At 42.5% G+C, this 25,301-nt stretch overlaps 1 protein-coding gene across 1 annotated transcript in view; it reads left to right on the top strand.

Annotated features, from left to right (window-relative positions):
• Positions 1–25,301, top strand: part of myrf (myelin regulatory factor) — a 148,760-nt gene that overhangs the window by 54,680 nt on the left and 68,779 nt on the right. The window contains 4 exon segments of the mRNA XM_065022192.1: positions 14,760–14,860; positions 15,875–16,010; positions 23,187–23,382; positions 23,645–23,721. Of these exon segments, the coding sequence (XP_064878264.1) occupies positions 14,760–14,860; positions 15,875–16,010; positions 23,187–23,382; positions 23,645–23,721 (510 nt within the window).

The following is a 25,301-nucleotide window of genomic DNA, read 5'->3' as shown; positions in this document are numbered from 1 at the left end:
TACTGATATACTGTAGATACTGATATACTGTAGATACTGTAGATACTGATATACTGTAGATACTGAGATACTGATATACTGTAGATACTGATATACTGTAGATACTGATATACTGTAGATACTGTAGATACTGATATACTGTAGATACTGAGATACTGTAGATACTGTAGATACTGATATACTGTAGATACTGTAGATACTGTAGATACTGATATACTGTAGATACTGTAGATACTGATATACTGTAGATACTGATATACTGTAGATACTGTAGATACTGTAGATACTGATATACTGTAGATACTGATATACTATAGATACTGTAGATACTGAGATACTGTAGATACTGTAGATACTGATACACTGTAGATACTATAGATACTGTAGATACTGATATACTATAGATACTGATATACTGTAGATACTGATATACTATAGATACTGATATACTGTAGATACTGATATACTGTAGATACTGTAGATACTGTAGATACTGATATACTGTAGATACTGATATACTGTAGATACTGTAGATACTGTAGATACTGTAGATACTGATATACTGTAGATGCTGATATAGATACTGTAGATACTGTAGATACTGTAGATACTGTAGATACTGATATACTGTAGATACTGTAGATACTGATATACTAGATACTGTAGATACTGTAGATACTGTAGATACTGTAGATACTGTAGATACTGAGATACTGTAGATACTGTAGATACTGATATACTGTAGATACTGATATAATATAGATACTGTAGATACTGTAGATACTGATATACTGTAGATACTGATATACTATAGATACTGTAGATACTGTAGATACTGTAGATACTGATACTGAGATACTGTAGATACTGTAGATACTAGATACTGTAGATACTGATATACTGTAGATACTGTAGATACTGTAGATACTGATATACTGTAGATACTGTAGATACTGATACTGTAGATACTGATAGATACTGTAGATACTGTAGATACTAGATACTGATACTGTAGATACTATAGATACTGTAGATACTGTAGATACTGTAGATACTGTAGATACTAGATACTGATACTGTAGATACTGATATACTGTAGATACTGATATACTGTAGATACTGACATACTGTAGATACTGTAGATACTATAGATACTGTAGATACTGTAGATACTGTAGATACTGATATACTGTAGATACTGATATAATATAGATACTGTAGATACTGTAGATAATATAGATACTGTAGATACTGTAGATACTGTAGATACTGTAGATACTGATATACTGTAGATACTGATATACTGTAGATACTGACATACTGTAGATACTGTAGATACTATAGATACTGTAGATACTGATATACTGTAGATACTGTAGATACTGTAGATACTGATATACTGTAGATACTGATATACTGTAGATACTGACATAATATAGATACTGTAGATACTGTAGATACTGATATACTGACATACTGTAGATAATATAGATACTGTAGATACTGTAGATACTGTAGATACTGATATACGGTAGATACTGTAGATACTGATATACTGTAGATACTGAGATACTGTAGATACTGATATACTGTAGATACTGATATACTGTAGATACTGAGATACTGTAGATACTAGATAATATAGATACTGTAGATACTGTAGATACTGTAGATACTGTAGATACTGTAGATACTGATATACTGTAGATACTGAGATACTATAGATACTGTAGATACTGTAGATACTGATATACTGTAGATACTGTAGATACTGTAGATACTGATATACTGTAGATACTGACATACTGTAGATACTGTAGATACTGTAGATACTGATATACTGTAGATACTGAGATACTGTAGATACTGATATACTGTAGATACTGATATACTGTAGATACTGAGATACTGTAGATAATATAGATACTGACATACTGTAGATACTGAGATACTGTAGATACTATAGATACTGATATACTGTAGATACTGTAGATACTGTAGATACTGATATACTGTAGATACTGTAGATACTGTAGATACTGATACACTGTAGATACTGTAGATACTGTAGATACTGATATACTGTAGATACTGATATACTATAGATACTGATATACTGTAGATACTGATATACTGTAGATACTGATATACTGTAGATACTGTAGATACTGTAGATACTATAGATAATGTAGATACTGATATACTGTAGATACTGTAGATACTGATATACTGTAGATACTGTAGATACTGTAGATACTGACATACTGTAGATACTGTAGATACTGTAGATACTGTAGATACTGTAGATACTGTAGATACTGATATACTGTAGATACTGATATACTGTAGATACTGACATACTGTAGATACTGTAGATACTATAGATACTGTAGATACTGATATACTGTAGATACTGTAGATACTGTAGATACTGATATACTGTAGATACTGATATACTGTAGATACTGACATAATATAGATACTGTAGATACTGTAGATACTGATATACTGACATACTGTAGATAATATAGATACTGTAGATACTGTAGATACTGTAGATACTATAGATACTGACATACTGAGATACTGTAGATACTATAGATACTGACATACTGTAGATACTGACATACTGTAGATACTGATATACTGACATACTGTAGATAATATAGATACTGTAGATACTGTAGATACTGTAGATACTGTAGATACTGATATACTGTAGATACTGATATACTATAGATACTGTAGATACTGAGATACTGTAGATACTGTAGATACTGATATACGGTAGATACTGTAGATACTGATATACTGTAGATACTGAGATACTGTAGATACTGTAGATACTGATATACTGTAGATACTGAGATACTGTAGATACTGATATACTGTAGATACTGAGATACTGTAGATACTATAGATACTGACATACTGTAGATACTGAGATACTGTAGATACTTTAGATACTGATATACTGTAGATACTGTAGATACTGTAGATACTGATATACTGTAGATACTGTAGATACTGTAGATACTGTAGATACTGATATACTGTAGATACTGACATACTGTAGATACTGTAGATACTGTAGATACTGTAGATACTGATATACTGTAGATACTGATATACTGTAGATACTGTAGATACTGTAGATACTGTAGATACTGATATACTGTAGATACTGACATACTGTAGATACTGATATACTGTAGATACTGATATACTGTAGATACTGATATACTATAGATACTGATATACTATAGATACTGATATACTATAGATACTGACATACTGTAGATACTGATATACTGTAGATACTGCCATACTGTAGATACTGATATACTGTAGATACTGTAGATACTGTAGATACTGATATACTGTAGATACTGATATACTATAGATACTGTAGATACTGAGATACTGTAGATACTGTAGATACTGATACACTGTAGATACTGTAGATACTGTAGATACTGATATACTGTAGATACTGATATACTATAGATACTGATATACTGTAGATACTGATATACTATAGATACTGATATACTGTAGATACTGATATACTGTAGATACTGTAGATACTGTAGATACTATAGATAATGTAGATACTGATATACTGTAGATACTGTAGATACTGATATACTGTAGATACTGTAGATACTGAGATACTGTAGATACTGTAGATACTGATACACTGTAGATACTGTAGATACTGTAGATACTGATATACTGTAGATACTGATATACTATAGATACTGATATACTGTAGATACTGATAGATACTGATATACTGTAGATACTGATATACTGTAGATACTGTAGATACTGTAGATACTATAGATAATGTAGATACTGATATACTGTAGATACTGTAGATACTGATATACTGTAGATACTGTAGATACTGTAGATACTGTAGATACTGATATACTGTAGATACTGACATACTGTAGATACTGTAGATACTATAGATACTGTAGATACTGATATACTGTAGATACTGTAGATACTATAGATAATGTAGATACTGATATACTGTAGATACTGTAGATACTGATATACTGTAGATACTGTAGATACTGTAGATACTGTAGATACTGATATACTGTAGATACTGATATACTATAGATACTGATATACTGTAGATACTGATATACTATAGATACTGATATACTGTAGATACTGATATACTGTAGATACTGTAGATACTGATATACTGTAGATACTGTAGATACTGTAGATACTGATATACTGTAGATACTATAGATACTGTAGATACTGATATACTGTAGATACTGTAGATACTGTAGATACTGTAGATACTGATATACTGTAGATACTGATATACTGTAGATACTGTAGATACTATAGATACTGTAGATACTGATATACTGTAGATACTGTAGATACTGTAGATACTGATATACTGTAGATACTGATATACTGTAGATACTGACATAATATAGATACTGTAGATACTGTAGATACTGATATACTGACATACTGTAGATAATATAGATACTGTAGATACTGTAGATACTGTAGATACTGTAGATACTATAGATACTGACATACTGAGATACTGTAGATACTATAGATACTGACATACTGTAGATACTGACATACTGTAGATACTGATATACTGTAGATAATATAGATACTGTAGATACTGTAGATACTGACATACTGTAGATAATATAGATACTGACATACTGTAGATACTGACATACTGTAGATAATATAGATACTGACATACTGTAGATACTGACATACTGTAGATAATATAGATACTGTAGATACTGTAGATACTGTAGATACTGTAGATACTGATATACTGTAGATACTGATATACTATAGATACTGTAGATACTGAGATACTGTAGATACTGTAGATACTGATATACGGTAGATACTGTAGATACTGATATACTGTAGATACTGAGATACTGTAGATACTGATATACTGTAGATACTGATATACTGTAGATACTGTAGATACTGATATACTGTAGATACTGATATACTGTAGATACTGTAGATACTGTAGATACTGATATACTGTAGATACTGATATACTGTAGATACTGTAGATACTGTAGATACTGATATACTGTAGATACTGTAGATACTGTAGATACTGTAGATACTGATATACTGTAGATACTGACATACTGTAGATACTGTAGATACTGTAGATACTGATATACTGTAGATACTGAGATACTGTAGATACTGATATACTGTAGATACTGATATACTGTAGATACTGAGATACTGTAGATAATATAGATACTGACATACTGTAGATACTGAGATACTGTAGATACTTTAGATACTGATATACTGTAGATACTGTAGATACTGTAGATACTGATATACTGTAGATACTGTAGATACTGATATACTGTAGATACTGTAGATACTGTAGATACTGATATACTGTAGATACTGATATACTATAGATACTGATATACTGTAGATACTGATATACTATAGATACTGATATACTGTAGATACTGATATACTGTAGATACTGTAGATACTGTAGATACTATAGATAATGTAGATACTGATATACTGTAGATACTGTAGATACTGTAGATACTGACATACTGTAGATACTGTAGATACTGTAGATACTGTAGATACTGTAGATACTATAGATACTGTAGATACTGTAGATACTGTAGATACTGATATACTGTAGATACTGATATACTGTAGATACTGACATACTGTAGATACTGACATACTGTAGATACTGTAGATACTATAGATACTGTAGATACTGATATACTGTAGATACTGTAGATACTGTAGATAATATAGATACTGTAGATACTGTAGATACTGTAGATACTGTAGATACTGATATACTGTAGATACTGATATACTGTAGATACTGACATACTGTAGATACTGTAGATACTATAGATACTGTAGATACTGATATACTGTAGATACTGTAGATACTATAGATACTGTAGATACTGATATACTGTAGATACTATAGATACTGTAGATACTGATATACTGTAGATACTGTAGATACTGTAGATACTGATATACTGTAGATACTGATATACTGTAGATACTGACATAATATAGATACTGTAGATACTGTAGATACTGATATACTGACATACTGTAGATAATATAGATACTGTAGATACTGTAGATACTGTAGATACTGTAGATACTATAGATACTGACATACTGAGATACTGTAGATACTATAGATACTGACATACTGTAGATACTGACATACTGTAGATACTGATATACTGACATACTGTAGATAATATAGATACTGTAGATACTGTAGATACTGTAGATACTGTAGATACTGATATACTGTAGATACTGAGATACTGTAGATACTGAGATACTGTAGATACTGTAGATACTGAGATACTGTAGATACTGAGATACTGATACTGTAGATACTGATATACTGAGATACTGTAGATAGATACTGTAGATACTGTAGATACTGTAGATACTGTAGATACTGATATACTGTAGATACTGATATACTATAGATACTGTAGATACTGAGATACTGTAGATACTGTAGATACTGATATACTGTAGATACTGAGATACTGTAGATACTGTAGATACTGTAGATACTGGTATACTGTAGATACTGAGATACTGTAGATAATATAGATACTGACATACTGTAGATACTGACATACTGTAGATACTGTAGATACTGTAGATACTGAGATACTGTAGATACTGTAGATACTGTAGATACTGATATACTGTAGATACTGTAGATAATGTAGATACTGATATACTGTAGATACTGTAGATACTGTAGATACTGTAGATACTGACATACTGTAGATACTGTAGATACTGTAGATACTGTAGATACTGTAGATACTGTAGATACTGTAGATACTGATATACTGTAGATACTGACATACTGTAGATACTGTAGATACTGTAGATACTGATATACTGTAGATACTGATATACTGTAGATACTGAGATACTGTAGATAATATAGATACTGACATACTTTAGATACTGATACTGTAGATACTGTAGATACTGTAGATACTGTAGATACTGATATACTGTAGATACTGACATACTGTAGATATATACTGTAGATACTGACATACTGTAGATACTGATATACTGTAGATACTGAGATACTATAGATACTGATATACTTTAGATACTGTAGATACTGTAGATACTGATATACTGTAGATACTGTAGATACTGACATACTGTAGATACTGATATACTGTAGATACTGACATACTGTAGATACTGATATACTATAGATACTGATATACTATAGATACTGATATACTATAGATACTGACATACTGTAGATACTGATATACTGTAGATACTGACATACTGTAGATACTGATATACTGTAGATACTGATATACTGTAGTTACTGACATACTGTAGATACTGATATACTATAGATACTGATATACTATAGATACTGACATACTGTAGATACTGATATACTGTAGATACTGATATACTGTAGATAGATACTGTAGATACTGATACTGTAGATACTGTAGATACTGATATACTGTAGATACTGTAGATACTGTAGATACTGTAGATACTGTAGATACTGACATACTGTAGATACTGATAGATACTGTAGATACTGTAGATACTGTAGATACTGTAGATACTGTAGATACTGTAGATACTGTAGATACTGTAGATACTGTAGATACTGACATACTGTAGATACTGAGATACTGTAGATACTGTAGATACTGTAGATACTGTAGATACTGTAGATACTGATATACTGTAGATACTGTAGATACTGTAGATACTGTAGATACTGTAGATACTGATATACTATAGATACTGTAGATACTGATATACTGTAGATACTGTAGATACTGTAGATACTGTAGATACTGTAGATACTGTAGATACTATAGATACTGTAGATACTGATATACTGTAGATACTGTAGATACTGTAGATACTGATATACTGTAGATACTGTAGATACTGTAGATACTGATATACTGTAGATACTGTAGATACTGTAGATACTGTAGATACTGTAGATACTGACATACTGTAGATACTGATATACTGTAGATACTGATATACTATAGATACTGAGATACTGTAGATACTGATATACTGTAGATACTGACATACTGTAGATACTGATATACTGTAGATACTGTAGATACTGTAGATACTGTAGATACTGATATACTGTAGATACTGTAGATACTGTAGATACTGAGATACTGTAGATACTGTAGATACTGTAGATACTGTAGATACTGATATACTGTAGATACTGTAGATACTGTAGATACTGATATACTGTAGATACTGTAGATACTGTAGATACTGACATACTGTAGATACTGACATACTGTAGATACTGTAGATACTGTAGATACTGTAGATACTGACATACTGTAGATACTGATATACTATAGATACTGATATACTATAGATACTGTAGATACTGTAGATACTGATATACTGTAGATACTGTAGATACTGTAGATACTGTAGATACTGTAGATACTGATATACTGTAGATACTGTAGATACTGATATACTGTAGATACTGAGATACTGTAGATACTGTAGATACTGTAGATACTGTAGATACTGATATACTGTAGATACTGTAGATACTGTAGATACTGATATACTGTAGATACTGATATACTGTAGATACTGATATACTGTAGATACTGTAGATACTGTAGATACTGATATACTGTAGATACTGTAGATACTGATATACTGTAGATACTGTAGATACTGTAGATACTGATATACTGTAGATACTGTAGATACTGTAGATACTGTAGATACTGATATACTGTAGATACTGTAGATACTGTAGATACTGTAGATACTGTAGATACTGATATACTGTAGATACTGTATATACTATAGATACTATAGATACTGTAGATACTGACATACTATAGATACTGACATACTGTAGATACTGTAGATACTGATATACTGTAGATACTGTAGATACTGTAGATACTGTAGATACTGTAGATACTGTAGATACTATAGATACTGTAGATACTGTAGATACTGTAGATACTGTAGATACTGTAGATACTGATATACTGTAGATACTGTAGATACTGTAGATACTGATATACTGTAGATACTGACATACTGTAGATACTGATATACTGTAGATACTGACATACTGTAGATACTGATATACTATAGATACTGATATACTATAGATACTGATATACTATAGATACTGACATACTGTAGATACTGATATACTGTAGATACTGACATACTGTAGATACTGATATACTGTAGATACTGTAGATACTGACATACTGTAGATACTGTAGATACTGATATACTGTAGATACTGATATACTGTAGATACTGATATACTGTAGATACTGACATACTGTAGATACTGACATACTGTAGATACTGATATACTGATATACTGTAGATACTATAGATACTGTAGATACTGTAGATACTATAGATACTGTAGATACTATAGATACTGATATACTGTAGATACTGATATACTGTAGATACTGTAGATACTGATATACTGTAGATACTGTAGATACTACAGATACTGTAGATACTGTAGATACTGTAGATACTATAGATACTGTAGATACTGTAGATACTGTAGATACTGATATACTATAGATACTGATATACTGTAGATACTGATATACTGTAGATACTGTAGATACTGTAGATACTATAGATACTGTAGATACTATAGATACTGATATACTGTAGATACTGATATACTGTAGATACTGTAGATACTGTAGATACTGTAGATACTGACATACTGTAGATACTGACATACTGTAGATACTGAGATACTGTAGATACTATAGATACTGATATACTGTAGATACTGAGATACTGTAGATACTGAGATACTGTAGATACTGTAGATACTGATATACTATAGATACTGATATACTATAGATACTGATATACTGTAGATACTGATATACTATAGATACTGTAGATACTGATATACTATAGATACTGATATACTGTAGATACTGTAGATACTGTAGATACTGATATACTATAGATACTGATATACTATAGCTACTGATATACTGTAGATACTGAGATACTGTAGATACTGTAGATACTGAGATACTGTAGATACTGTAGATACTGATATACTGTAGATACTGTAGATACTGAGATACTGTAGATACTGTAGATACTGATATACTATAGATACTGATATACTGTAGATACTGTAGATACTGATATACTGTAGATACTGTAGATACTGAGATACTGTAGATACTGTAGATACTGATATACTGTAGATACTGATATACTGTAGATACTGTAGATACTGTAGATACTGTAGATACTGATATACTATAGATACTGATATACTATAGATACTGATATACTGTAGATACTGACATAGTGTAGATACTGTAGATACTGATATACTATAGATACTGTAGATACTGTAGATACTGATATACTGTAGATACTGTAGATACTGATATACTGTAGATACTGACATAGTGTAGATACTGTAGATACTGATATACTATAGATACTGTAGATACTGTAGATACTGATATACTGTAGATAATGTAGATACTGATATACTGTAGATACTGATATACTGTAGATACTGTAGATACTGATATACTGTAGATACTGATATACTATAGATACTGTAGATACTGACATACTGTAGATACTGTAGATACTGACATACTGTAGATACTGATATACTGTAGATACTGACATACTGTAGATACTGTAGATACTGACATACTGTAGATACTGTAGATAATATAGATACTGTAGATACTGTAGATACTATAGATAATATAGATACCATAGATAATGTAGATACTGTAGATACTATAGATAATGTAGTTCATGTAGATACTGAGATACTGTAGATACTATAGATAATGTAGCTCATGTATATACTGAGATACTGTATATACTGTAGATACTACAGATACCATAGATAATGTAGATCATGTAGATACTATAGATAATGTAGTTACTGTAGATACTGTAGATACTATAGATACTGTAGATACTGTAGATACTGAGATACTGTAGATACTAAAGATACCATAGATAATGTAGATACTGTAGATACTGTAGATCATGTAGATTCTATAGATAATGTAGTTACTGTAGATATAGTAGATACTGTAGATACTGTAGATACTATAGATACTGTAGATACTATAGATACTGAGATACTATAGATACTGTAGATACTGTAGATACTATAGATACTGTAGATACTGTAGTTACTGTAGATACTATAGATACTGTAGATACTATAGATACTGAGATACTATAGATACTGTAGATACTGTAGATACTATAGATACTGTAGATACTGTAGTTACTGTAGATACTATAGATACTTAGATACTGAAGATACTGATATACTGTAGATACTGATATACTGTAGATACTATGGATACTGTGATACACAGATACTGTAGATACTGTGATAGAGATACTGAATGGATGGAGGAATGGAGGGAGGAATGGATGGAGGAATGGAGGGATTAATGGATGGAGGAATGGAGGGATTAATGGATGGAGGAATGGAGGGAGGAATGGATGGAGGAATGGAGGGAGGATTGGAGGGATTAATGGATGGAGGAATGGAGGGAGGATTGGAGGGATTAATGGATGGAGGAATGGAGGGAGGATTGGAGGGATTAATGGATGGAGGAATGGAGGGAGGATTGGATGGAGGAATGGAGGGATTAATGGATGGAGGAATGGATGGAGGAATGGAGGGATTAATGGATGGAGGAATGGAGGGATTAATGGATGGAGGAATGGATGGAGGATTGGATGGAGGAATGGATGGAGGAATGGATGGATGGAGGAATGGAGGGAGGAATGGATGGAGGAATGGATGGAGGAATGGATGGATGGAGGAATGGAGGGATTAATGGATGGAGGAATGGATGGAGGAATGGATGGATGGAGGAATGGAGGGAGGAATGGATGGAGGAATGGATGGATGGAGGAATGGAGGGATTAATGGATGGAGGAATGGATGGAGGAATGGATGGATGGAGGAATGAAGGGAGGAATGGATGGAGGAATGGATGGATGGAGGAATGGAGGGATTAATGGATGGAGGAATGGATGGAGGAATGGATGGATGGAGGAATGGAGGGAGGAATGGAGGGATTAATGGATGGAGGAATGGATGGAGGAATGGAGGGATTCATGGATGGAGGAATGGAGGGAGGAAATGATGGAGGAATGGATGGAGGAATGGAGGGATTAATGGAGGGAGGAATGGGGGGAGGAATGGATGGAGCAATGGAGGGAGGAATGGATGGAGGAATGGAGGGATTAATGGATGGAGGAATGGAGGGATTAATGGATGGAGGAATGGATGGAGGATTGGATGGAGGAATGGATGGAGGAATGGATGGATGGAGGAATGGAGGGAGGAATGGATGGAGGAATGGATGGATGGAAGAATGGAGGGATTAATGGATGGAGGAATGGATGGAGGAATGGATGGAGGAATGGATGGATGGAGGAATGGAGGGATTAATGGATGGAGGAATGGATGGAGGATTGGATGGAGGAATGGATGGATGGAGGAATGGAGGGAGGAATGGATGGAGGAATGGATGGATGGAGGAATGGAGGGAGGAATGGATGGAGGAATGGATGGATGGAGGAATGGAGGGATTAATGGATGGAGGAATGGAGGGAGGAATGGAGGGATTAATGGATGGAGGAATGGAGGGAGGAATGGAGGGATTAATGGATGGAGGAATGGATGGAGGAATGGAGGGATTAATGGATGGAGGAATGGAGGGAGGAATGGGGGGGAATGGAGGGAGGAATGGATGGAGGAATGGATGAAAGAATGGAGGGAGGAATGGAGGGAGGAATGGAGGGAGGAATGGAGGGAGGAATGGATGGAGGAATGGAGGGAGGAATGGAGGGAGGAATGGAGGGAGGAATGGAGGGAGGAATGGATGGAGGAATGGATGGAGGAATGGAGGGAGGATTGGAGGGATTAATGGATGGAGGAATGGAGGGAGGATTGGATGGAGGAATGGAGGGATTAATGGATGGAGGAATGGATGGAGGAATGGAGGGATTAATGGATGGAGGAATGGAGGGATTAATGGATGGAGGAATGGATGGAGGATTGGATGGAGGAATGGATGGAGGAATGGAGGGAGGAATGGATGGAGGAATGGATGGATGGAGGAATGGAGGGATTAATGGATGGAGGAATGGATGGAGGAATGGATGGATGGAGGAATGGAGGGAGGAATGGATGGAGGAATGGATGGATGGAGGAATGGAGGGATTAATGGATGGAGGAATGGATGGAGGAATGGATGGAGGAATGGATGGATGGAGGAATGAAGGGAGGAATGGATGGAGGAATGGATGGATGGAGGAATGGAGGGATTAATGGATGGAGGAATGGATGGAGGAATGGATGGATGGAGGAATGGAGGGAGGAATGGAGGGATTAATGGATGGAGGAATGGATGGAGGAATGGAGGGATTCATGGATGGAGGAATGGAGGGAGGAATGGATGGAGGAATGGATGGAGGATTGGAGGGATTAATGGAGGGAGGAATGGAGGGAGGAATGGATGGAGCAATGGAGGGAGGAATGGATGGAGGAATGGAGGGATTAATGGATGGAGGAATGGAGGGATTAATGGATGGAGGAATGGATGGAGGATTGGATGGAGGAATGGATGGAGGAATGGATGGATGGAGGAATGGAGGGAGGAATGGATGGAGAAATGGATGGATGGAGGAATGGAGGGATTAATGGATGGAGGAATGGATGGAGGATTGGATGGAGGAATGGATGGAGGAATGGATGGATGGAGGAATGGAGGGAGGAATGGATGGAGGAATGGATGGATGGAGGAATGGAGGGATTAATGGATGGAGGAATGGATGGAGGAATGGATGGAGGAATGGATGGATGGAGGAATGGAGGGATTAATGGATGGAGGAATGGATGGAGGATTGGATGGAGGAATGGATGGATGGAGGAATGGAGGGAGGAATGGATGGAGGAATGGATGGATGGAGGAATGGAGGGAGGAATGGATGGAGGAATGGATGGATGGAGGAATGGAGGGATTAATGGATGGAGGAATGGAGGGAGGAATGGAGATTAATGGGAGGAATGGAGGATTAATGGATGGAGGAATGGATGGAGGAATGGAGGGATTAATGGATGGAGGAATGGAGGGAGGAATGGGGGGGAATGGAGGGAGGAATGGATGGAGGAATGGATGGAAGAATGGAGGGAGGAATGGAGGGAGGAATGGAGGGAGGAATGGATGGAGGAATGGAGGGAGGAATGGAGGGAGGAATGGAGGGAGGAATGGAGGGAGGAATGGATGGAGGAATGGATGGAGGAATGGAGGGAGGAATGGATGGAGGAATGGAGGGAGGAATGGATGGATTAATGGATGGAGGAATGGAGGGATTAATGGATGGAGGAATGGATGGAGGAATGGAGGGAGGAATAGATGGAGGAATGTCAGCTGTAGCAGAGGGAAGGTGTGATCAGGAGAGAAAGAGATGAATGGTTTTCTGGAAGACCAGAGAGGGGTGCCCTCCATCTCGTGCTTCAGTTGATCAATCAATCTTGATCTCTGGATGAAAATGATTACGTTCCGAACATGTGTTTATGTTTATGTGTGTGTTTACAGTGGGATAGCAGTCCACCAGGCAAAGAAGAGGAAACATGCTGACGGTCCTGACAGCACCCTGAACTCTCAGATCCTCACAGGTATCATCAAACAAGAGCCAGGTAGGCAGGCATATCTTTGTCTGTCTCTCTCTCTCTTTCTTTCTCTCTGTCTCTCTCTGACGGTCTTATTTTGTCTTTCTCCGTCTCTCTCTCTCTCTTTCTCTCTCTCGCTCTCTTTCCTTCTCACTTTCCCCCATTACCCCATTCTTATATCCAAACATATTGTCATATGCATACGCTCGCACATTAATAAAAAAATACACCTTTAGGTATAAAACAACTGGTCTTCTGAAACATCAGGCCACAGTGGCCTCCCTCCACTTTTCCCTGTTCTGTTGCCTTGGCAACATGTTGGGAATTAAAGAAGAAAGTCACACAGTCTATGAATGCTCATAGCAATGTAATTAGTAAGCATAACCATCATGACATTATGACATCATAACCATCATAACCATTATAACCATCATGACACCATAACCATCATGACATCATGACATCATAACCATCATGACATCATAACCATCATGACATCATAACCATCATGACTTCATAACCATCATGACATCATGACATCATAACCATCATGACATCATAACCATCATGACATCATGACATCATAACCATCATAACCATCATGACATCATGACATCATAACCATCATAACCATCATGACATCATGACCATCATGACATCATGACATCATGACATCATAACCATCATAACCATCATGACATCATGACATCATAACCATCATGACATCATGACATCATAACCATCATAACCATCATAACCATCATGACATCATGACATCATAACCATCATAACCATCATGACATCATGACATCATAACCATCATAACATCATGACATCATAACCATCATGACATCATGACATCATAACCATCATAACCATCATGACACCCATTACAGTATATCGATTGTGTGACTTTCTATTTTTTATATATATATATTTACTCTCTGTTAATCAGCACCTACAAACATTGTTGGGTGTACATCAGCTCATGCTATTATTGTGCAGATTAACATGTGATCTTGTGTTTCCCCCCTTACGCAGTAGACATTGTTTCTGGCCCAGGTGTGATGGCGGATGCTGATAACTCCTACCTGGACCCCAACTATCAGTGTATAAAATGGCAGCCGCACCAGCAGAACAAGTGGACGCCGTTGTACGACGTCAACTGCAAAGAGCTGTAGGTGTCTCTCTGCTTAACTTGACTTAAACCCTTTTGCTCTTTGATTCATTCATAGGCTACCATATGTCAATTAATATGATATATGTTTGTTTTCATGACAAAGAAGATATTGACAAGGATATCATTTATAAAGCAGAGAGAGAGAGAGAGAGGGAGAGAGAGGGGGAGAGAGGGGGAAGGGAGAGGAGAGAGAGAGAGAGAGAGAGAGAGAGAGAAAAGGGAGAGAGAGAGAGAGAGAGAGAGAGAGAGAGAGAGAGAGAGAGAGAGAGAGAGAGAGAGAGAGAGAGAGAAGGGAAAGAGAGCAGGGGGGAGAGAGGGGGTGATAGATAGTGGGGGAAAGGAGGGGAGAGGGGAGAGAGGGAGGGGAGAGAAGAGAGAGAGGGAGGGGAGAGAGAGAGAGAGAGAGAGAAGGGAAAGAGAGCAGGGGGAGAGAGAGGGGGCTACAGAGAGTGGGGAAAGGGAGGGGAGAGAGAGAGGGAGAGAGAGAGGAAGAGAGAGAGAGAGAACGAGAGAGGGGGAAGGGAGAGGGAGAGAGGGGGGAAGAGAGAGAGAGAGAGAGAGAGAGAGAGAGAGAGAGAGAGAGTGGTATTCAGGAAGGAGAGGGGAGAACAGCGTGATCTAGAGAAGGAAGGTTTGAAAGATTCCTTGGAGGTGAGTGATGCGGGGGAGTGAGTAAGAGCAGGGTTTCGGTTATGAAAGAGAGGAGGGGAGGAGACGGAGGCAGATAACAAGGGAAGTGGAGGGGATGGATGAGGGTGAAGAAAGAGAGGAGGGGAGGATAAATGTACTAACACCTACTTGTGGACATTGCTATGCTGAACTGGGAATTGTGAGATTGAGGGATAAGCGGTGGGTGGTATGTAGTGCATACCATTAGCTTATTGTCATCAACAGGTGGCTCATCTTAGCTGGTTCACTCACGTTTAAAACATCATGTTGATGAAATATATGGAGTATAACATGATTAGGAATACTCTTTGTCCCCGTAAGTGGAGACTGTAAGGACTTCAACATGAATCATAAACCTCATAAACCATAGTGGAGACTGTAAGGACTTCAACATGACTCATAAACCTCATAAACCATAGTGGAGACTGTAAGGTCTTCAACATGACTCATAAACCATAGTGGAGACTGTAAGGACTTCAACATGAATCATAAACCCTAGTGGAGTCTGTAAGGTCTTCAACATGACTCATAAACCATAGTGGAGACTGTAAGGTCTTCAACATGACTCATAAACCTCATAAACCATAGTGGAGACTGTAAGGTCTTCAACATGAATCATAAACCTCATAAACCATAGTGGAGACTGTAAGGTCTTCAACATGACTCATAAACCTCATAAACCATAGTGGAGACTGTAAGGACTTCAACATGAATCATAAACCTCATAAACCATAGTGGAGACTGTAAGGTCTTCAACATGACTCATAAACCATAGTGGAGACTGTAAGGTCTTCAACATGACTCATAAACCATAGTGGAGACTGTAAGGTCTTCAACATGAATCATAAACCTCATAAACCATAGTGGAGACTGTAAGGACTTCAACATGACTCATAAACCATAGTGGAGACTGTAAGGTCTTCAACATGACTCATAAACCATAGTGGAGACTGTAAGGTCTTCAACATGACTCATAAACCTCATAAACCATAGTGGAGACTGTAAGGTCTTCAACATGACTCATAAACCATAGTGGAGACTGTAAGGTCTTCAACATGACTCATAAACCTCATAAACCATAGTGGAGACTGTAAGGTCTTCAACATGACTCATAAACCATAGTGGAGACTGTAAGGTCTTCAACATGACTCATAAACCATAGTGGAGACTGTAAGGTCTTCAACATGACTCATAAACCATAGTGGAGACTGTAAGGTCTTCAACATGACTCATAAACCCTAGTGGAGTCTGTAAGGTCTTCAACATGACTCATAAACCATAGTGGAGTCTGTAAGGTCTTCAACATGACTCATAAACCCTAGTGGAGTCTGTAAGGTCTTCAACATGACTCATAAACCCTAGTGGAGTCTGTAAGGTCTTCAACATGACTCATAAACCCTAGTGGAGTCTGTAAGGTCTTCAACATGACTCATAAACCCTAGTGGAGTCTGTAAGGTCTTCAACAATGCCAAGAGTGTGCAAATCTGTCATCAAGGCAAAGGGTGGCTATTTGAAGAATCTCAAATATCAAATATATTTTGACTTGTTTAACACTTTTTTGGTTACTACATGATTCCATATGTGTTATTTCATAGTTTTGATGACTTCACTATTATTCTACAATGTAGAAAATAGTAGAAATAAAGAAAAACACTTGAATGTGAAGGTGTTCTAAAACTTTCGACCGGTATTGTATATGAACCTATTGATGAACCTATTGATGAACCTATTGATGAATCTATTGATGAATCTATTGATGAATCTATTGATGAACCTATTGATGAATCTATTGATGAACCTATTGATGAACCTATTGATGAATCTATTGATGAACCTATTGACAAATCTATTGATGAACCTATTGATGAATCCATTGATGAATCTATTGACGAATCCATTGATGAACCTATTGACAAATCTATTGATGAACCTATTGATGAACCTATTGATGAACCTATTGATGAATCTATTCAAATCAAATCCAATAGTATTAGTCGCGTACACAGTTTAGCAGGTGTTATGGGGTGTGTATTGAAATGCTTATGTTCCTATCAATCAATGCAGTAAATGTCAACAAGAACACAGGGTACTGGGCAGAGGGCAGGGTACTGGGCAGAGGGCAGGGTACTGGGCAGAGGGCAGGTTACTGGGCAGAGGGCAGGGTACTGGACAGAGGGCAGGGTACTGGACAGAGGGCAGGGTACTGGGCAGAGGGCAGGGTACTGGGCAGAGGGCAGGTTACTGGGCAGAGGGCAGGGTACTGGACAGAGGGCAGGGTACTGGACAGAGGGCAGGGTACTGGGCAGAGGGCAGGGTACTGGGCAGAGGGCAGGGTACTGGACAGAGGGCAGGGTACTGGGCAGAGGGCAGGGTACTGGGCAGATGGCAGGGTACTGGGCAGATGACAGTGTACTGGGCAGAGGGCAGGGTACTCGGCAGAGGGCAGGGTACTGGACAGGGTACTGGGCAGAGGGCAGGGTACTGGACAGAGGGCAGGATACTGGGCAGAGGGCAGGGTACTGGGCAGAGGGCAGGATACTGGGCAGAGGGCAGGGTACTGGGCAGAGGGCAGGGTACTGGGCGGAGGGCAGGGTACTGGGCAGAGGGCAGGGTACTGGGCAGAGGGCAGGGTACTCGGCAGAGGGCAGGGTACTGGACAGAGGGCAGGGTACTGGGCAGGGTACTGGGCAGAGGGCAGGGTACTGGACAGAGGGCAGGATACTGGGCAGAGGGCAGGGTACTGGGCAGAGGGCAGGATACTGGGCAGATGGCAGGGTACTGGGCAGAGGGCAGGGTACTGGGCGGAGGGCAGGGTACTGGGCAGAGGGCAGGGTACTGGGCAGAGGGCAGGGTACTCGGCAGAGGGCAGGGTACTGGACAGGGTACTGGGCAGAGGGCAGGGTACTGGACAGAGGGCAGGATACTGGGCAGAGGGCAGGGTACTGGGCGGAGGGCAGGGTACTGGGCAGGGGGCAGGGTACTGAGCAGAGGGCAGGGTACTGGACGGAGGGCAGGGTACTGGACAGAGGGCAGGGTACTGGACAGAGGGCAGGGTACTGGACAGAGGGCAGGGTACTGGACAGAGGGCAGGGTACTGGGCAGAGGGCAGGGTACTGGACAGAGGGCAGGGTACTGGACAGAGGGCAGGGTACTGGGCAGGGTACTGGGCAGAGGGCAGGGTACTGGACAGAGGGCAGGGTACTGGGCAGAGGGCAGGGTACTGGACAGAGGGCAGGGTACTGGGCAGAGGGCAGGGTACTGGGCAGAGGGCAGGGTACTGGGTGGAGGGCAGGGTACTGGACAGAGGGCAGGGTACTGGGCAGGGTACTGGGCAGAGGGCAGGGTACTGGGCAGAGGGCAGGGTACTCGGCAGAGGGCAGGGTACTGGACAGAGGGCAGGATACTGGGCAGAGGGCAGGGTACTGGGCAGAGGGCAGGGTACTGGGCAGAGGGCAGGGTACTCGGCAGAGGGCAGGGTACTGGGCAGAGGGCAGGGTACTGGGCAGAGGGCAGGGTACTGGGCGGAGGGCAGGGTACTGGGTGGAGGGCAGAGTATTGGGCAGAGGGCAGGGTACTGGGCAGAGGGCAGGATGCTGGGTGGAGGGCAGGGTACTGGGCAGAGGGCAGGGTACTGGACAGAGGGCAGGGTACTGGACGGAGGGCAGGGTACTGGGCAGAGGGCAGGGTACTGGGTGGAGGGCAGGGTACTGGGCAGAGGGCAGGGTACTGGACAGAGGGCAGGGTACTGGGCAGAGGGCAGGGTACTGGGCAGGGGGCAGGATGCTGGGCAGAGAGCAGGATACTGGGCAGGGGGCAGGGTACTGGGCGGAGGGCAGGGTACTGGGCAGAGGGCAGGGTACTGGGCGGAGGGCAGGGTACTGGGCAGGGGGCAGGATACTGGGTGGAGGGCAGGGTACTGGGCAGGGGGCAGGATGCTGGGCGGAGGGCAGGGTACTGGGCGGAGGGCAGGATACTGGGTGGAGGGCAGGGTACTGGACAGAGGGCAGGATGCTGGGTGGAGGGCAGGGTACTGGACAGAGGGCAGGGTACTGGGCGGAGAGCAGGATGCTGGGCGGAGGGCAGGGTACTGGGTGGAGGGCAGGATACTGGGCGGAGGGCAGGGTACTCGGCAGAGGGCAGGGTACCTTGACTCTAACCAATCAGGAGTATCAAAGCCAATGACACATTTTCAAAACACCACGTGTTTTACCCACGTGTGTTCTGGCTCTTGCTCAACCCATCGCTTTATTGGACCAATCAGAATGGTTAGAATTTGTTTGCGTTCTAGAAATCATCAGGGAGGTGCTCAGATCCAGACTCATTGAGTAGAAGAATCTAACGTCTGTTGGCCGGAGCAAGGAGTTTGGGTAGCCAGGCAGATGTGAACGAATCCCTTTTACACAGACCTCTCTTTTCATCCAATCCTCCATATTTAGCTCAAGGAGTGCAAGTACAATGGTAGAGAATGTACAGTACGATGAACTTCTATGAAAATATTGACAGACCCTTATAGAATTCTCTGTCCATCCATCTCTCCCTCTTTCCATCTCTCCCTCCCTCCCTCTCCCTCCCTCCCTCTCCCTCTCCCTCTCTCCCTCCCTCCCTCCCTTCCTCTCCCTCCCTTCCTCTCCCTCCCTCCCTCTCCCTCCCTCCCTCCCTCCCCCTCCCTCCCTCTCCCCCTCCCTCTCTCCTCTCCTCCCTCCCTCCTCCCTCTCCCTCTCCCTCTCCCCTCCCTCCCTCCCTCCCTCCCTCCCTCCCTCCCTCTCTCTCTCTCTCCCTCCCTCTCCCTCCCTCCCTCCCTCCCTCCCTCTCCCTCCCTCCCCCTCCCTCCCTCCTTCCCTCCCTCCCTCTCTCCCTCTCCCTCCCTCCCTCCCTCCCTCCCTCCCTCCCTCCCTCTCCCTCCTCCCTCCCTCCCTCCCTCCCTCCCTCTCCCTCCCTCCCTCCCCTCCCTCCCTCCCTCCCTCCCTCTCCCTCCCTCCCTCCCTCCCTCCTCCCTCCCTCCCTCCCTCTCCCTCCCTCCCTCCCTCCCTCCCCCTCCCTCTCCCCCTCCCTCCCTCCCTCCCTCCCTCCCTCCCTCTCCCTCCCTCCCTCCCTCCCTCCCCTCCCTCCCTCCCTCCCTCCCTCCCTCCCTCCCTCCCTCTCTCTCCCTCTCTCTCCCTCCCTCCCTCCCTCTCCCTCCCTCCCTCCCTCCCTCCCTCCCTCCCTCCCCCTCCCTCCCTCCCTCCTCCCTCCCTCCCTCCCTCCCTCCCTCCCTCCTCCCTCCCTCCCCCCTCCCTCCCCCTCCCTCCCTCCCTCCCTCCCTCCCTCCCTCTCCCTCCCTCCCTCCCTCCCTCTCTCTCTCCCTCTCCCTCCCTCCCTCCCTCTCTCTCTCTCTCTCTCTCTCCCTCCCTCTCCCTCCCTCCCTCCATCCCTCCCTCCCCTCCTCCCCTCTCCCTCTCCCTCCCTCCCTCTCCCTCCCTCCCTCCTCCCTCCCTCCCTCCCCTCCCTCCCCCTCTCCTCTCTCCCTCCCTCCCTCCCTCCCTCCCTCCCTCCCTCCCTCCCTCTCCCTCCCTCCCTCCCTCCCTCCCTCCCCCCCTCCCTCCCTCTCCCTCTCCCTCCCTCCCCTCCCTCCCTCCCCCTCCCTCCCTCCCTCCCTCCCTCCCCCTCCCTCCTCTCCCTCCCTCCCTCCCTCCCTCCCTCCCTCCCTCCCTCTCCCTCCCTCCCTCCCTCCCTCCCTCCCTCCCTCTCCCTCTCCCTCCCTCCCTCCCTCCCTCCCTCCCTCTCCCTCCCTCCCTCCCTCCTCCCTCTCCCTCCCTCCCTCCCTCCCTCCCTCCCTCCCTCCCTCCCCTCCCTCCCTCCCTCCCTCCCTCCTCTCCCTCTCCCTCCCTCCCTCTCCCTCCCTCCCTCCCTCCCTCCCTCCCCCTCTCCCTCCCTCCCTCCCTCCCTCCCTCTCCCTCCCTCCCTCCTCCCTCCCTCCCTCCCTCCCTCCCTCCCTCCCTCCCTCCCTCCCTCTCCCTCCTTCCTCCCTCCCTCCCTCCCTCCCTCCCTCCCTCCTCCCTCCCTCCCTCTCTCCCTCCCTCTCCCTCCCTCCCTCCCTCCCTCCCTCCCTCCCTCCCTCCCTCCCTCCCTCTCCTCTCTCTCCTCCCTCCCTCCCTCCCCTCCTCCCTCCCTCCCTCCCTCCCTCCCTCCCTCCCTCCCTCCCTCCTCCCTCCCTCCCTCCCTCCCTCCCTCCCTCCCTCCCTCCCTCTCCCTCCCTCCCTCCCTCCCTCCCTCCCCTCTCTCTCCCTCCCTCCCTCCCCTCCCTCCCTCCCTCCCTCCCTCCCTCCCTCCCTCCCTCCCTCTCCCTCCCTCCCTCCCTCCCTCCCTCCCTCCTCTCCCTCCCTCCCTCCCTCCCTCCCTCCCTCCCTCTCCCTCCCTCCCTCCTCTCCCCTCTCCCTCCCTCCCTCCCTCCCTCCCTCCCTCTCCCTCCCTCCCTCCCTCTCCCTCTCCCTCTCCCTCCCTCCCTCTCCCTCCCTCCCTCTCTAGCCCAATGCCCACCTATCGCGTCGACGCTGATAAAGGTTTTAACTTCTCCCTGGCGGACGACGCCTTCGTATGTCAGAAGAAAAATCACTTCCAGGTCACCGTGTACTGCGGCATGCTGGGAGATCCCAAGTACATCAAGACCAGCGATGGCCTCCAGCCTATCGACTGCTTCTACCTCAAACTCAATGGGGTTAAGGTGAGGGAGGAGAGGTGATCCAATGTGTGAATGCCTATTCATCCCCTAGCCTTTACCTTCTAGCTGACGTCCTTCCTGTAGGTGTAAGATAATTGGATACGTTTTAGACCAAAATGGCAATTGGTCCAACTTGCCTTCGGATTAGCAAGTGGGAGTTTTGGCCACCTTTTCCAAACCCTTCAGAGCTACAGGAGGAAGGGGCCAGTGTTTGATTTAATGTAATGCTACTTTCTTCCGAACCCTCTCCTGTGTTGTCTCCCAGCTGGAAGCCATGAACCAGTCCATCAACGTGGAGCAGTCCCAGTCAGACCGCAGCAAGAGACCCTTCAAACCAGTACTGTGAGTAGTGAGACCCTTCAAATCAGTACTGTGAGTAGAGACCCTTCATACCAGTACTGTGAGTAGAGACCCTTCAAACCAGTACTGTGAGTAGAGACCCTTCAGACCAGCACTGTGAGTAGAGACCCTTCATACCAGTACTGTCAGTAGAGACCCTTCATACCAGCACTGTCAGTAGAGACCCTTCATACCAGCACTGTGAGTAGAGAGACCCTTCATACCAGTACTGTGAGTAGAGACCCTTCAAACCAGTACTGTGAGTAGTGAGACCCTTCAAACCAGTACTGTGAGTAGAGACCCTTCATACCAGTACTGTGAGTAGTGAGACCCTTCAAACCAGTACTGTGAGTAGTGAGACCCTTCAAACCAGTACTGTGAGTAGAGACCCTTCAAACCAGTACTGTGAGTAGTGAGACCCTTCAAACCAGTACTGTGAGTAGTGAGACCCTTCAAACCAGTACTGTGAGTAGAGACCCTTCAAACCAGTACTGTGAGTAGAGACCCTTCAAACCAGTACTGTGAGTAGAGACCCTTCATACCAGTACTGTGAGTAGAGAGACCCTTCATACCAGTACTGTGAGTAGAGAGATCCTTCATACCAGTACTGTGAGTAGAGACCCTTCAAACCAGTACTGTGAGTAGAGACCCTTCATACCAGTACTGTGAGTAGAGACCCTTCATACCAGTACTGTGAGTAGAGACCCTTCATACCAGTACTGTGAGTAGAGACCCTTCAAACCAGTACTGTCAGTAGAGACCCTTCATACCAGTACTGTGAGTAGAGACCCTTCATACCAGTACTGTCAGTAGAGAGACCCTTCATACCAGTACTGTGAGTAGAGACCCGTCATACCAGTACTGTGAGTAGAGACCCTTCATACCAGTACTGTGAGTAGAGAGACCCTTCATACCAGTACTGTCAGTAGAGACCCTTCAAACCAGTACTGTGAGTACAGACCCTTCAGACCAGTACTGTCAGTAGAGAGACCCTTCAAACCAGTACTGTGAGTAGAGAGACCCTTCAGACCAGTACTGTGAGTAGAGAGACCCTTCAAACCAGTACTGTGAGTAGAGACCCTTTATACCAGTACTGTGAGTAGAGACCCTTCATACCAGTACTGTCAGTAGAGAGACCCTTCATACCAGTACTGTCAGTAGAGACCCTTCATACCAGTACTGTCAGTAGAGACCCTTCATACCAGTACTGTCAGTAGAGACCCTTCATACCAGTACTGTGAGTAGAGACCCTTCATACCAGTACTGTGAGTAGAGAGACCCTTCATACCAGTACTGTCAGTAGAGACCCTTCAAACCAGTACTGTGAGTACAGACCCTTCAGACCAGTACTGTGAGTAGAGAGACCCTTCATACCAGTACTGTGAGTAGAGACCCTTCATACCAGTACTGTGAGTAGAGAGACCCTTCATACCAGTACTGTGAGTAGAGACCCTTCAAACCAGTACTGTGAGTAGAGAGACCCTTCAGACCAGTACTGTGAGTAGAGAGACCCTTCAAACCAGTACTGTGAGTAGAGACCCTTCATACCAGTACTGTGAGTAGAAACCCTTCATACCAGTACT

The sequence above is a fragment of the Oncorhynchus nerka genome, linkage group LG9a, assembly GCF_034236695.1.
Source record: "Oncorhynchus nerka isolate Pitt River linkage group LG9a, Oner_Uvic_2.0, whole genome shotgun sequence".
Lineage (NCBI taxonomy): Eukaryota > Metazoa > Chordata > Actinopteri > Salmoniformes > Salmonidae > Oncorhynchus > Oncorhynchus nerka.
This window is presented reverse-complemented; position numbering and strand designations above follow the sequence as displayed.